Source organism: Anomaloglossus baeobatrachus, chromosome 3, assembly GCF_048569485.1.
Source record: "Anomaloglossus baeobatrachus isolate aAnoBae1 chromosome 3, aAnoBae1.hap1, whole genome shotgun sequence".
Lineage (NCBI taxonomy): Eukaryota > Metazoa > Chordata > Amphibia > Anura > Aromobatidae > Anomaloglossus > Anomaloglossus baeobatrachus.
This window is the reverse complement of record NC_134355.1, coordinates 12,916,998-12,931,763: the sequence shown is the minus strand read 5'-3', so window position 1 is coordinate 12,931,763 and position 14,766 is coordinate 12,916,998. Positions and strand designations below refer to the sequence as shown.

Genomic DNA, 14,766 nt, shown 5'->3' with positions numbered 1-14,766 from the left:
AACCCGCGCACGCTCACCTCCCCAGCCCCTCCCTCCGGATAACCCGCACACGCTCACCTCCCCAGCCCCTCCCTCCGGATAACCTGCGCACGCTCACCTCCCCAGCCCCTCCCTCCAGATAACCCGCGCACGCTCACCTCCCCAGCCCCTCCCTTCGGATAACACGCGCACGCTCACCTCCCCAGCCCCTCCCTCCAGAAAACACGCGCACGCTCACCTCCCCAGCCCCTCCCTCCAGATAACCCGCGCACGCTCACCTCCCCAGCCCCTCCCTCCGGATAACACGCGCACGCTAAGCTCCCCAGCCCCTCCCTCCGGATAACCCGCGCACGCTCACCTCCCCAGCCCCTCCCTCCGGACAACACGCGCACGCTCACCTCCCCAGTCCCTCCCTCCGGATAACACGTGCACGCTCACCTCCCCAGCCCCTCCCTCCGGACAACACGCGCACGCTCACCTCCCCAGCCCCTCCCTCCAGATAACACGCGCACGCCTCACCTCCCCAGCCTCTCCCTCCAGACAACACGTGCACGCTCCCCAGCCCCTCCCTCCAGATAACACACGCACGCTCACCTCCCCAGCCCCTCCCTCCGGACAACACCCGCGCGCTCACCTCCCCAGCCCCTCCCTCCAGATAACACGCGCACGCTTACCTCCCCTGCCTCTCCCTCCAGACAACACGCGCACGCTCACCTCCCCAACCCCTCCCTCTGGATAACACGTGCACGCTCACCTCCCCAGCCCCTCCCTCCGGATAACACGCGAACGCTCACCTCCCCAACCCCTCCCTCCGGATAACACGCGCAGGCTCACCTCCCCAGCCCTTCCCTCCGGATAACACGCGCACGCTCACCTCCCCAGCCCCTCCCTCCGGATAACACGCGCACGCTCACCTCCCCAACCCCTCCCTCCGGATAACACGCGCACGCTCACCTCCCCAGCCCCTCCCTCCGGATAACACGTGCACACTCACCTCTCCCGCACCGGCGTTCAGGACCGCATTGATAAAGGACATTATGGCGGTTTTCAGATTCACTTCATCCCGATATCTTCCCATACTCCTATCTAATTCATTCAGCAGCGTCTGCAGAAAAGGAAAAGAAGAAATCATAGATCATATATATGTACAGCCGCTATAACCTGGGCATCTCCTGTATATAATTATATATGTACAGCTGGTATAACCTGGACATCTCCTGTATATAATTATATATCTACAGCTGGTATAACCCGGGCATCTCCTGTATATAATTATATATGTACAGCTGGTATAACCTGGGCATCCCCTGTATATAATTATATATGTACAGCTGGTATAACCCGGGCATCTCCTGTATATAATTATATAAGTACAGCTGGTATAACCTGGACATCTCCTGTATATAATTATATATGTACAGCCGGTATAACCTGGGCATCCCCTGTATATAATTATATATGTACAGCTGGTATAACCTGGGCATCTCCTGTATATAATTATATATGTACAGCTGGTATAACCTGGGCATCTCCTGTATATAATTATATATGTACAGCTGGTATAACCTGGACATCTCCTGTATATAATTATATATGTACAGCTGGTATAACCTGGGCATCCCCTGTATATAATTATATATGTACAGCTGGTATAACCTGGGCATCTCCTGTATATAATTATATATGTACAGCCGGTATAACCTGGACATCTCCTGTATATAATTATATATGTACAGCTGGTATAACCTGGGCATCTCCTGTATATAATTATATATGTACAGCTGGTATAACCTGGGCATCTCCTGTATATAATTATATATGTACAGCCGGTATAACCCGGCCATCTCCTGTATATAATTATATATGTACAGCCGGTATAACCTGGGCATCTCCTGTATATAATTATATATGTACAGCTGGTATAACCCGGGCATCTCCTGTATATAATTATATATGTACAGCTGGTATAACCTGGACATCTCCTGTATATAATTATATATGTACAGCCGGTATAACCTGGACATCTCCTGTATATAATTATATATGTACAGCTGGTATAACCCGGGCATCTCCTGTATATAATTATATATGTACAGCTGTTATAACCTGGGCATCTCCTGTATATAATTATATATGTACAGCTGGTATAACCTGGGCATCTCCTGTATATAATTATATATGAACAGCTGGTATAACCCGGGCATCTCCTGTATATAATTATATATGTACAGCTAGTATAACCTGGGCATCTCCTGTATATAATTATATATGTACAGCCGGTATAACCTGGGCATCTCCTGTATATAATTATATATGTACAGCTGCTATAACCTGGGCATCTCCTGTATATAATTATATATGTACAGCCGGTATAACCCAGGCATCTCCTGTATATAATTATATATGTACAGCCGGTATAACCCGGGCATCTCCTGTATATAATTATATATGTACAGCCGGTATAACCCGGGCATCTCCTGTATATAATTATATATGTACAGCCGGTATAACCCAGGCATCTCCTGTATATAATTATATATGTACAGCCGGTATAACCCGGGCATCTCCTGTATATAATTATATATGTACAGCCGGTATAACCCGGGCATCTCCTGTATATAATTATATATGTACAGCCGGTATAACCTGGGCATCTCCTGTATATAATTATATATGTACAGCTGGTATAACCTGGGCATCCCCTGTATATAATTATATATGTACAGCTGGTATAACCTGGGCATCTCCTGTATATAATTATATATGTACAGCCGGTATAACCTGGGCATCTCCTGTATATAATTATATATGTACAGCCGGTATAACCTGGGCATCTCCTGTATATAATTATATATGTACAGCTGGTATAACCTGGGCATCTCCTGTATATAATTATATATGTACAGCTGGTATAACCCGGGCATCTCCTGTATATAATTATATATGTACAGCTGGTATAACCTGGGCATCTCCTGTATATAATTATATATGTACAGCTGGTATAACCTGGGCATCTCCTGTATATAATTCTATATGTACAGCTGGTATAACCTGGGCATCTCCTGTATATAATTATATATGTACAGCTGGTATAACCCGGGCATCTCCTGTATATAATTCTATATGTACAGCTGGTATAACCTGGGCATCTCCTGTATATAATTATATATGTACAGCTGGTATAACCTGGGCATCTCCTGTATATAATTCTATATGTACAGCTGGTATAACCCGGGCATCTCCTGTATATAATTATATATGTACAGCCGGTATAACCCGGGCATCTCCTGTATATAATTCTATATGTACAGCTGGTATAACCTGGGCATCTCCTGTATATAATTATATATGTACAGCTGGTATAACCTGGGCATCTCCTGTATATAATTATATATGTACAGCTGGTATAACCCGGGCATCTCCTGTATATAATTATATATGTACAGCCGGTATAACCTGGGCATCTCCTGTATATAATTATATATGTACAGTTGGTATAACCCGGGCATCTCCTGTATATAATTATATATGTACAGCTGGTATAACCTGGGCATCTCCTGTATATAATTATATATGTACAGCCGGTATAACCTGGGCATCTCCTGTATATAATTATATATGTACAGTTGGTATAACCTGGACATCTCCTGTATATAATTATATATGTACAGCTGGTATAACCCGGGCATCTCCTGTATATAATTATATATGTACAGCCGGTATAACCTGGGCATCTCCTGTATATAATTATATATGTACAGTTGGTATAACCTGGACATCTCCTGTATATAATTATATATGTACAGCCGGTATAACCTGGGCCTCTCCTGTATATAATTATATATGTACAGCTGGTATAACCTGGACATCTCCTGTATATAGTTATATATGTACAGCCGGTATAACCCGGGTATCTCCTGTATATAATTCTATATGTAGTGATTGTATCAGTTATATATATGCTGGATATGGTGGTGTCAGGATATAAATATATGTGTGTAGCTTTCATCAGTCCGTGTAATAATTATATTAAAAACTGATTTAAAAAAAGATACAAATTACTTCTAAATGTAAAACCTTTGATAAATATTTTCAGCCGTTCCATTAATTCGGTTCCAGGGTCTGATAGAGGGCAGATGCACAGCGCGGCCATGTGCGCAGCGTAGATCACGTCACCGGCAGGAACTGTGGCCACTTAAAGGGATAATTGTCAGTAAAGATAAAATGCGCCGGAACCATCACAGTAGAGACAGCGGCGTATACATCATCCGCTGTGTGAGGTCAGCGCAGGAGGTATACAGCCGAGAAGATTCCCAGAAAATGAACCATGCGAGCTATGTATAGTAAGGAACGAGCCACAGGATGTTCACAGCCGCAGATGAGGGGGGCGCAGTGTCTGAATAATGCAGACTACACATAAGGAGTACAGTCATCAGCAAGGTTTATTACCGCCATTATACTTCACAAAAAATAACTGCAATCCATATGGAAAATAAATGTGTACAGTCAGCAAAGAAACGTAGAAGCATCTGAGAGTAACATAATGCACCTAGTAAATTTAGCATCTGACATGACTGAGGTAACCACTATAATACTGCCCAATAATTACAGGAATATAACCACTATAATACTGCCCACTATATACAGGAATATAACTAGTATAATACTGCCCACTATGTACAGGAATATAACTAGTATAATACTGCCCACTATGTACAGGAATATAACTAGTATATACTGCCCACTATGTACAGGAATATAACTGCTATAATACTGCCTACTATGTACAAGAATATAACTACTATAATACTGCCCACTATGTGCAGGAATATAACTGCTATAATACTGCCTACTATGTACAAGAATATAACTACTATAATACTGCCCCTATGTACAAGAATATAACTACTATAATACTGCCCCATGTACAAGAATATAACTACTATAATACTGCCCCATGTACAAGAATATAGCCACTATAATACTGCTCCTATGTACAAGAATATAACCACTATAATACTGCCCACTATGTACAAGAATATCACTACTATAATACTGCTCCTATGTACATTAATATAACTGCTATAATACTGCTCCTATGTACAAGAATATAACTACTATAATACTGCCCCTATGTACAAGAATATAACTACTGTAATACTGCCCCCTATGTACAAGAACATAATTACTATAATACTGCTCCTACGTACAAGAATATAACTACTATAATACTGCCCCTATGTACAAGAATATAACTACTATAATACTGCCCTCCTGTACAAGAATATAACTACTATAATACTGCTCCTATGTACAAGAATATAACTACTATAATACTGCCCCTATGTACAAGAATATAACTACTATAATACTGCCCCTATGTACAAGAACATAACTACTATAATACTGCCCCTATGTACAAGAATATAACTACTATAATACTGCCCCTATGTACAAGAATATAACTGCTATAATACTACCCTCCTGTACAAGAATATAACTACTATAATACTGCTCCTATGTACAAGAATATAACTACTATAATACTGCCCCTATGTACAAGAATATAACTACTATAATACTGCCCCTATGTACAAGAACATAACTACTATAATACTGCCCCTATGTACAAGAATATAACTACTATAATACTGCCCCTATGTACAAGAATATAACTACTACAATACTGCCCCCTATGTACAAGAACATTACTATAATACTTCCCTCTATGTACAAGAATATAACTACTATAATACTGCCCCTATGTACAAGAATATAACTACTATAATACTGCCCCTATGTACAAGAACATAACTACTATAATACTGCCCCTATGTACAAGAATATAACTACTATAATACTGCCCCTATGTACAAGAGTATAACTACTATAATACTGCCCCCTATGTACAAGAACATAACTACTATAATACTGCTCCTACGTACAAGAATATAACTACTATAATACTGCCCCTATGTACAAGAATATAACTGCTATAATACTGCTCCTATGTACAAGAATATAACTACTATAATACTGCCCCTATGTACAAGAATATAACTACTATGATACTACCCCCTATATACAAGAATATAACTACTATAATACCACCCCCTATGTACAAGAATATAACTACTATAATACTGCTCCTATGTACAAGAATATAACTACTATAATACTGCCCCTATGTACAAGAATATAACTACTATAATACTGCCCCTATGTACAAGAACATAACTACTATGATACTGCCCCTATGTACAAGAATATAACTACTATAATACTGGCCCTATGTACAAGAATATAACTACTAAAATACTGCCCCTATGTACATTAATATAACTGCTATACTACTGCCCCTATGTACAAGAATATAACTACTAAAATACTGCCCCTATGTACATTAATATAACTGCTATAATACTGTCCCATACATTAAAGAGTATAGAGACCTCAGACCTGATAATTCTATATTTGCATCATATGGGGAATATACGGTCGGTAGCGGATTGTTACTTGTATCTTGTGCTGACGCTTTCAGCTCTGCTACACTTGTGCTCGGATCTTACGCTCGGATCTTGTGCTCGGATCTTGTGCTCGGATCTTGTGCTCGGATCTTACGCTCGGATCTTGTGCTCGGATCTTGTGCTCGGATCTTACGCTCGGATCTTACGCTCGGATCTTACGCTCGGATCTTACGCTCGGTCATCTGTCCCTGCTCTTTGTTGGGTTTGTCCGTGGAGCTGGCATCGGCCCCTGTCTCTGTCACTATATAGGCCCATGGGTACGATATGTCAGTATTATATGATTTATCCCTATTTGGGCTTATCTCAGCTTTACACCCATTGCTGTTTAATCATGTTACCCCTCGGCCCCCCGATGCCCCCACTGTAACCGCCGCTGACTTTCTGGAGAATATTGCAGGAATTCTCATCCATCATCTGTGTGATATGTGCGGAGACATAAACATATGGACTCAATTGTAGGATCCAAATTCCGGCTGTTATAATGAGGTCTGGTAAATATGAGACATGAGGTTGTCACATTGTTAAAATACTTACAGTATATCTGGAGCTAGGAAAGCTGGGTGACCATAAATACGGCAGAGATCCCATAGGAATTATCACCCAGCTGCGCATAGAACTGGGAGAGACTGAAATAGAGAGTCACCCAGCTTTACCAAAAACAGATTGAAGGAACGGTAAACAATGAAACACTGAACAAAGAAGATTCCAGAATCTGCGGGGCCGTGATGGCCTCTGGAGTATCGAGCACAGATCTCCGGACCTGCCCTCTGCAAGGTATCAAGGAACAGATCCGACTCCTTAGTGTCACTGTATACAGTTTTCTTAATTAACGATTGATGGAAAACATAGCAACTCATCTATCTGGAACAGGGACGGTGCTGTATAAAGAGGATAAGCACACACCAGTCCTGGGGACCCATAGAATGTCAGGTCTAGAAGTGTATGGGGTTCTGGAATCCTCTGGGATCTTCAATTATGGGGGTTCTGGAAGTATATGTGGTTCTCGAATTCTCCCGGATCTGGAATTATGGGGGTTCTAGAATCATCCGGGATCTGGAACTATCGAGTTCTAGAAGTATATGGGGTTCTGGAATCCTCTGGGGGGGGCTGAAATTATGGAGGTTCTGAAAGTATATGGGATTCTGGATTCCTCTGAGGATCTGGAATTATGGGGGTTCTGGAAGTTTATGGGATTCTGAAGCTCTCATGGATATGGATTTATGTGTGTTCTGGACGTATATGGGTGTACTGGAATCCTCCGAGGGGTCTGGAGTTATGGGGTTCTGCAAATATGTTTTTTTTTTAACATCCAAGGCCTGGGATTATGGGGGGTTCTGGAAGTATATGGGCTTCGGGAATCCTCCAGGATACGGAATTATGGGGGTTCTGGAATCCTCTGAGGTCTGGAATTATGGGGGGTTCTGAAAGTATATAGGGTTTTGAAATCCTCCGGGGCCTGGGATTATGGGGGGTTCTGGAAGTATATGCGGTTCTCGAATCCTCCAGGATCAGAAATTATGGGGGTTCTGGAATCCTCCGGTATCAGGAATTATGGGGGTTCTAAAAGTATATGGGGTTCTGGAATCATTCTAAATCTGAAATGATTGTGGTTCTAGAAGTAAATGGGGTTCTGGAATTATGGGTGTCCTGGACTCCTGGAAGTATCAGGTTCTAGAACTATTGAGTCTTTTGAATTATGGGGGTTTGGATCTATCAGATTCTATAATTAATGAGTCCATGGAATTATGCGGGTTCTGGAACTATAGGGGCATTCTTAAATGATGAATGTTTTGGCGTTTTCGGTGATACAGATTTTGTGGATATCGTGGTTTCATGTGACTGCTTCACTTGTGATAACGGATCTGTGTGGCTCCCAGAGGGGAATCTGGATAATGATCATTCTCATGACTGAGGCCGGCTGGTGGCCTTCACAGACAGTGAGACTGCACGCATAGCGTACACCGTGTGCAGAATTATTAGGCAAGTTGTATTTTAGAGGATTTTTTTTTATTATTGATGAACAGCTATGTTCTCAATCAGCCCAAAAGACTCATAAATATCAGAGCTTAATATTTTTGGAAGTTGGAAGGTTTTTTTTAGATTTGGCTTCTTAGGAGGATCTGCTTGTGCAGGTAACTATTACTGTGCAGAATTATTAGGCAACTTAATAAAATCCAAATCTATTCCCATCTCACTTGTTTATTGTCACCAGGAAACCAATATAACTGCACAAAATTTAGAAATAAACATTTCTGACATGCAAAAACAAAACCCAAAAAAATGAGTGCCCAATATCGCCCCCTTTCTTTCTGATGACGCTCAGCAGCCGACCATCCATAGATTCTGTCATTGCTTGATCTGTTTACGCTCAATATTGCGTGCAGCAGCCACCACAGCCTCCAGACACCACAGCCTCCAGCCACCACAGCCTCCAGACACCACAGCCTCCAGCCACCACAGCCTCCAGACACCACAGCCTCCAGCCACCGCAGCCTCCAGCCACCGCAGCCTCCAGCCACCGCAGCCTCCAGCCACCACAGCCTCCAGACACCACAGCCTCCAGACACCACAGCCTCCAGACACCACAGCCTCCAGACACTGCTCCCAGAGGTGCACTGTTCTCCCTCCCTGTAGATCTCACATTTTATGAGGGACCACAGGTTCTCTATGGGGTTCAGATCAGGTGACAAGGGGGCCATGCCATTATTTTTTCATCTTTTAGCCCTTTACTGGCCAGCCACGCTGTGGAGTAGTTGGATGCATGTGGTGGAGCATTGTCCTGCATGAAAATCATGTTTTTCTTGAACGATAGCGACTTCTTCCTGTACCACTGCTTGAAGAAGTTGTCTTCCAGAAACCGGCAGTAGGTCTGGGAGTTGAGCTTCACTCCATCCTCAACCCGAAAAGGTCCCACAAGTTGATCTTTGCTGATCCCAGCCCATACCAGTGCCCACCTCCACCTTGCTGGCGTCTGAGTCGGAGTGGAGCTCTCTGCCCTTTACTGATCCAGCCTCTGGCACATCCATCTGCCCATCAAGAGTCACTCTCATTTCATCAGTCCATAAAACCTGTGAAGAATCAGTCTTCAGATATTTCTTGGCCCAGTCTTGAGGTTTTATCTTGTTTCTTGGTCAGAGGTGGTGGTTTTCGGCCTTCCTTACCTTGGCCTGTCCCTGAGTATGGCACACCTTGTGCTTTATGATACTCCAGTAACGTTGCAGCTCTGAAATATGGACAAACTGGTGGCAAATGGCATCTTGGCAGCTTCACGCTTGATTTTCCTCAATTCATGGGCAGTTATTTTGCGCCGTTTTTGCCCAAGACGCTTCTTGCGACCCTGTTGGCTATTTGCCATGAAACGCGCGATTGTTCGGTGATCACGCTTCAAAATTTTGGCAATTTCAAGTCTGCTGCGTCCCTCTGCAAGACATCGCACAATATGGACTTTTCAGAGCCCGTCAAAGCTCTCTTCTGACCCATTTTGCCAAAGGAAAGGAAGTTGCCTAATAATTGCGCACCCCTTATATAGGGTGTTGTGTCATTACACCGCACCCTCCTCATTACAGAGAGGCACATCACCGGAGTTACTGCATTGGTAGTTGGCTGTCAGCCTATACAGCGCGGAGTAGGACGACATGTATAAAAAGTATCGTGTGATCAATATACTCATCTGCCTAATAATTCTGCACACGGTGTACTGGTGTCTCTGCACCGCTCCCCCCCTTCCCAGTGTCCGAGGACACACACTGTATATACACATTGTATACATTCCTCGTCGTGACCCACGGGCTCCGGAATGTTGTGTAGCACAGATCACTCCTCCGACATGTTACATAGATCACAGCTGGAGCCGTGGATCTGGTGACTTTCTGGATTCAGGAGATTTATGATCCGTTATTTATGTGGCGCTGACATACACCTCAGCAATGTACCAGCGCTGCCATCAATCATCAGGGGCTCATTATCTGGTGTCACCATATCTCAGGGATTAGGGACCAGAAGCCAATAGATCTGTCAGAATGTAACTGGACACCATGGGAAAGGGCGGCATGTGAGCGTCATGCAGATTCCAGGGGCCGGTACTGAGGACATACGTCACACAACCTATAGAAATGTTCAGTGTCAATCACTGTCCAATGTGACGTCACCAAGTACAGAAATGTCCGGCCAGAAAGCTCCGATCCAGCGCCTGTAATGCCCTGCATCAGGATATGGCAGATTGCCGGGCCGCAGAACTACAACTCCCACAATGCAACACAGCGGAAAAGCAGATAGGAGGGTTATAATAGAACTGAGAGATGGTGGGGCATGTTCAATCGATATGCCTGATCCTTTTGTTCCAGTAGAAGTGTCTGGAGGAGGGCACAGAGACGTCCAAAGGAGGTCACAGCGAAGTCTGGAGGAGGGCACAGAGACATCCGGAGCAGGGCACAGAGACGTCCGGAGGAGGGCACAGAGACGTCCAAAGGAGGTCACAGCGAAGTCCGGAGGAGGGCACAGAGACGTCCGGAGGAGGGCACAGAGACGTCCGGAGGAGGGCACAGAGACGTCCGGAGGAGGGCACAGAGACGTCCGGAGGAGGGCACAGAGACGTCCGGAGGAGGGCACAGAGACGTCCGGAGGAGGGCACAGAGACGTCCGGAGGAGGGCACAGAGACGTCCGGAGGAGGGCACAGAGACGTCCGGAGGACAGCAGAGGAGTCTGAGGGAAAGCAGAAGAGTCTGGAGGAGGGCCAACGTGTCTGGAGGAGGGCACAGAGGAGTCCGGAGGAGGGCACAGAGGAGTCCGGAGGAGGGCACAGAGGAGTCCGGAGGAGGGCACAGAGGAGTCCGGAGGAGGGCACAGAGGAGTCCGGAGGAGGGCACAGAGGAGTCCGGAGGAGGGCACAGAGAAGTCCGGAGGACAGCAGAGGAGTCCGGAGGAGGGCACAGAGGAGTCCGGAGGAGGGCACAGAGGAGTCCGGAGGAGGGCACAGAGGAGTCCGGAGGAGGGCACAGAGGAGTCCGGAGGAGGGCACAGAGAGGTCCGGAGGAGGGCACAGAGGAGTCCAGAGGAGGGCACAGAGGAGTCCAGAGGAGGGCACAGAGGAGTCCGGAGGAGGGCACAGAGGAGTCCGGAGGAGGGCAGAGGAGTCCGGAGGACAGCAGAGGAGTCTGGAGGAGTGTGAAGGAGGGCACAAGAGTTTGGAGGAGTACAGAGGATTCTACAGGAGGGCCGACGTGTCTGGAGGAGGGCAGAAGAGTCTGGAGGACAGCAGAGGAGTCTGGAGGACGGCAGAGGAGTCTGGAGGAGGGCAGAAGAGTCTGGAGGACAGCAGACGAGTCTGGAGGACAGCAGAGGAGTCTGGAGGACAGCAGAGGAGTCTGGAGGACGGCAGAGGAGTCTGGAGGAGGGCAGAGGAGTCTGGAGGACAGCAGAGGAGTCTGGAAGAGGGCAGAAGAGTCTGGAGGAGGAGGGCAGAGGAGTGTGAAGGAGGGCACAAAGAGTCTGGAGGAGTACAGAGGATTCTGGAGGAGGGCACAGAGGAGGTGGAGGGGACAGAGTCAGGCAGTGGCTTTCTCTCCTGTCACTATTAATAATACATGCACACTCAGTCAAACTGAGTGTACATTTGTTTGGGGATAGTAGAAATAGCTGTCAGATATCCACACTAATTCGAACCTCCCACTCCAGAATCCAAGACTTCTCCCGAGCTGCACCAACCCTCTGGATTGCTCTACCCCAAGAAGTTAGGACGAATCACAACTTACTCAGCTTCAGACGCACCCTAAAGATGCATCTTTTTAGGGCGGCCTATCACACTCCCTAGCCAAACTAATTACACCTAATCCCTCCACAACTTCTCAGAACATAGCCCCATGTCAAACTCCATGGCACCCAAATGCATCTCAAGGCTCTGGCCAACTGGTCCAGGAAGCCATTATCTATCCCCCATGAGATGGCTGGATTGCTATTGTAAATAAGCACTTGTACCTTGTCCCCCCATCTCATTGTAGATTGTAAGCTCTCACCAGCAGGGTTGTGTTTTTTCCCTTTAAATATTGTATCTTCTATAACTGTTACTTGCTTGTATATGAGCCTCCTGAATTGTAAAGCGCTGCGGAATATGTTGGCGCTATAGAAATAAAGATTATTAGGACCCCTTTACACAGCGCCCTGGATTTCCAGGTAGTACAAGGTCCCATGCCTCGGTCTATTCGCTTTCTAGAATGATCCGTATGCATTAATTGATGGGCTCGCCCGCTGTCTGACACAAGGCATAAATGCAGGCCCCACACGTGACGTCCCTGCACTCACAGATACAATGTGTCAGTCTGTCCTCCTCCCGGGGGTCCGTGCATCGAGAGCCCCCCTAATGTGACGTCCCTTACACGTCTATAAACTTCACAGTAAACACCGATCATATGACATCTCCGGCTCGTGTCATTCAGAATGTGAAGAATCTGGATCAACAGCCCTGAGAACCTTCTAGAAATAATCCTGATCCCCATCCAGGCCCCGGAGAAGTGACAGAACACACCTTACATTTAAGGTTTGGAGGTGCTAAAGTGGTGACCACCGGGCGTATGGACATCATAGGAGGGGGTCCTTACGGGACTCATGGCTGCCGCACTTTGCTTAGAAGTCCCTTCAGATTCCAGAAACTTTACAAACATCAACAATACAAATATAAGAAACTTTGTAATCTATTATCAGAGAAGTCTGCTGCTTTCTTCACTTATGAGCCACTTCTCTCACTGCCTAATAAACGCAAGTGCCAATTCACTGAGGGCTCAGATTACAGCCGTCTACTGAGGTCTATGGAGAGGGAACTGCGAGAGGCAGAGACACAAAGGGGCAAATGTATCACTAGTGGAACCTGTGCGGCAGGGGCCCGAGAGGTCAGGGGGCCACATCCACCTGCAAAGCAGCTTCTGTCAATGGCAGAAAAATGTCACTGTGGAAGGCCAATAAATTATTCTCTGGTTGCCACTGCTGCTGTATAATGTCCTCCATGCTGCTGTATAATGTCCTCCGTGCTGCTGCTGTATAATGTCCTCCGTGCTGCTGCTGTATAATGTCCTCCGTGCTGCTGCTGTATAATGTCCTCCGTGCTGCTGCTGTATAATGTCCTCCATGCTGCGGCTGTATAATGTCCTCCATGCTGCTGCTGTATAATGTCCTCCATGCTGCTGTGCAATGCCCTCCATGCTGTATAATGTCCTCCATGCTGCTGTATAATGCCCTCCATGCTGCTGTATAATGCCCTCCATGCTGCTGTATAATGTCCTCCATGCTGCTGCTGTATAATGTCCTCCATGCTGCTGCTGTATAATGTCCTCCATGCTGCTGTATAATGTCCTCCATGCTGCTGTATAATGCCCTCCATGCTGCTGCTGTATAATGTCCTCCATGCTGCTGCTGTATAATGTCCTCCATGCTGCTGTATAATGTCCTCCATGCTGCTGTATAATGTCCTCCATGCTGCTGTATAATGTCCTCCATGCTGCTGCTGTATAATGTCCACAGTTCAGATCAGTGATGCCGCTGTGCACCAGGTCCAAACTGTAAGCCAGAAGCCACAAGAGCCGTGCGCTCCTGAAGATAGAAGACGAGCACACCCCTTTAAGACGAAGGCCAGGAGGCCGCAGGTTCATCCTCAGTGGAGTCCAGATGTCTCTCTTCACTTTCCATCCTGTGCTGTAATATCCCATTATACTTTCTCCATTTCTGGGCCTCGCTGCTGCTCCCGTTGCCTCCGGCTGAGGCTGTGTCCTGTTATCGGAGGATGAACTTAATGAGTTGGTTCTGTTCCTCCTGGAAAGCTGTGGAACCCGACACGAGCCAGAAAGCAGCGTTCAGGTCAGTGTGATAAACCTCGTACGTGACGGATGCCTAGAAATCTATATTCTCTGCTAATCGTCCATTATTCCCCTGGCAGTGCTCCTCATATACAGCAGCATGCTGCGCTCCTCATATACAGCAGCGTGCCGCGCTCCTCATATACAGCAGCGTGCCGCGCTCCTCATATACAGCAGCGTGCCGCGCTCCTCATATACAGCAGCGTGCCGCGCTCCTCATATACAGCAGCGTGCTGCGCTCCCCATATACAGCAGCGTGCCGCGCTCCTCATATACAGCAGCGTGCCGCGCTCCTCATATACAGCAGCGTGCTGCGCTGCTCATATACAGCAGCGTGCTGCGCTCCCCATATACAGCAGCGTGCCGTGCTCCCCATATACAGCAGCGTGCCGCGCTCCTCATATACAGCACCGTGCTG

At 46.2% G+C, this 14,766-nt stretch overlaps 1 protein-coding gene across 4 annotated transcripts in view; it reads right to left on the bottom strand.

Annotated features, from left to right (window-relative positions):
- The window catches only part of DAAM2 (dishevelled associated activator of morphogenesis 2), a 319,005-nt gene that overhangs the window by 97,677 nt on the left and 206,562 nt on the right, over positions 1-14,766 (bottom strand). For all 4 annotated transcript variants that reach the window (XM_075339000.1, XM_075338999.1, XM_075338998.1 and 1 more), the window contains exon 7: positions 974-1,084. In XM_075339000.1, coding sequence (XP_075195115.1) covers positions 974-1,084 — 111 coding nt within the window. The remainder of the gene's footprint in view (positions 1-973; positions 1,085-14,766) is intronic.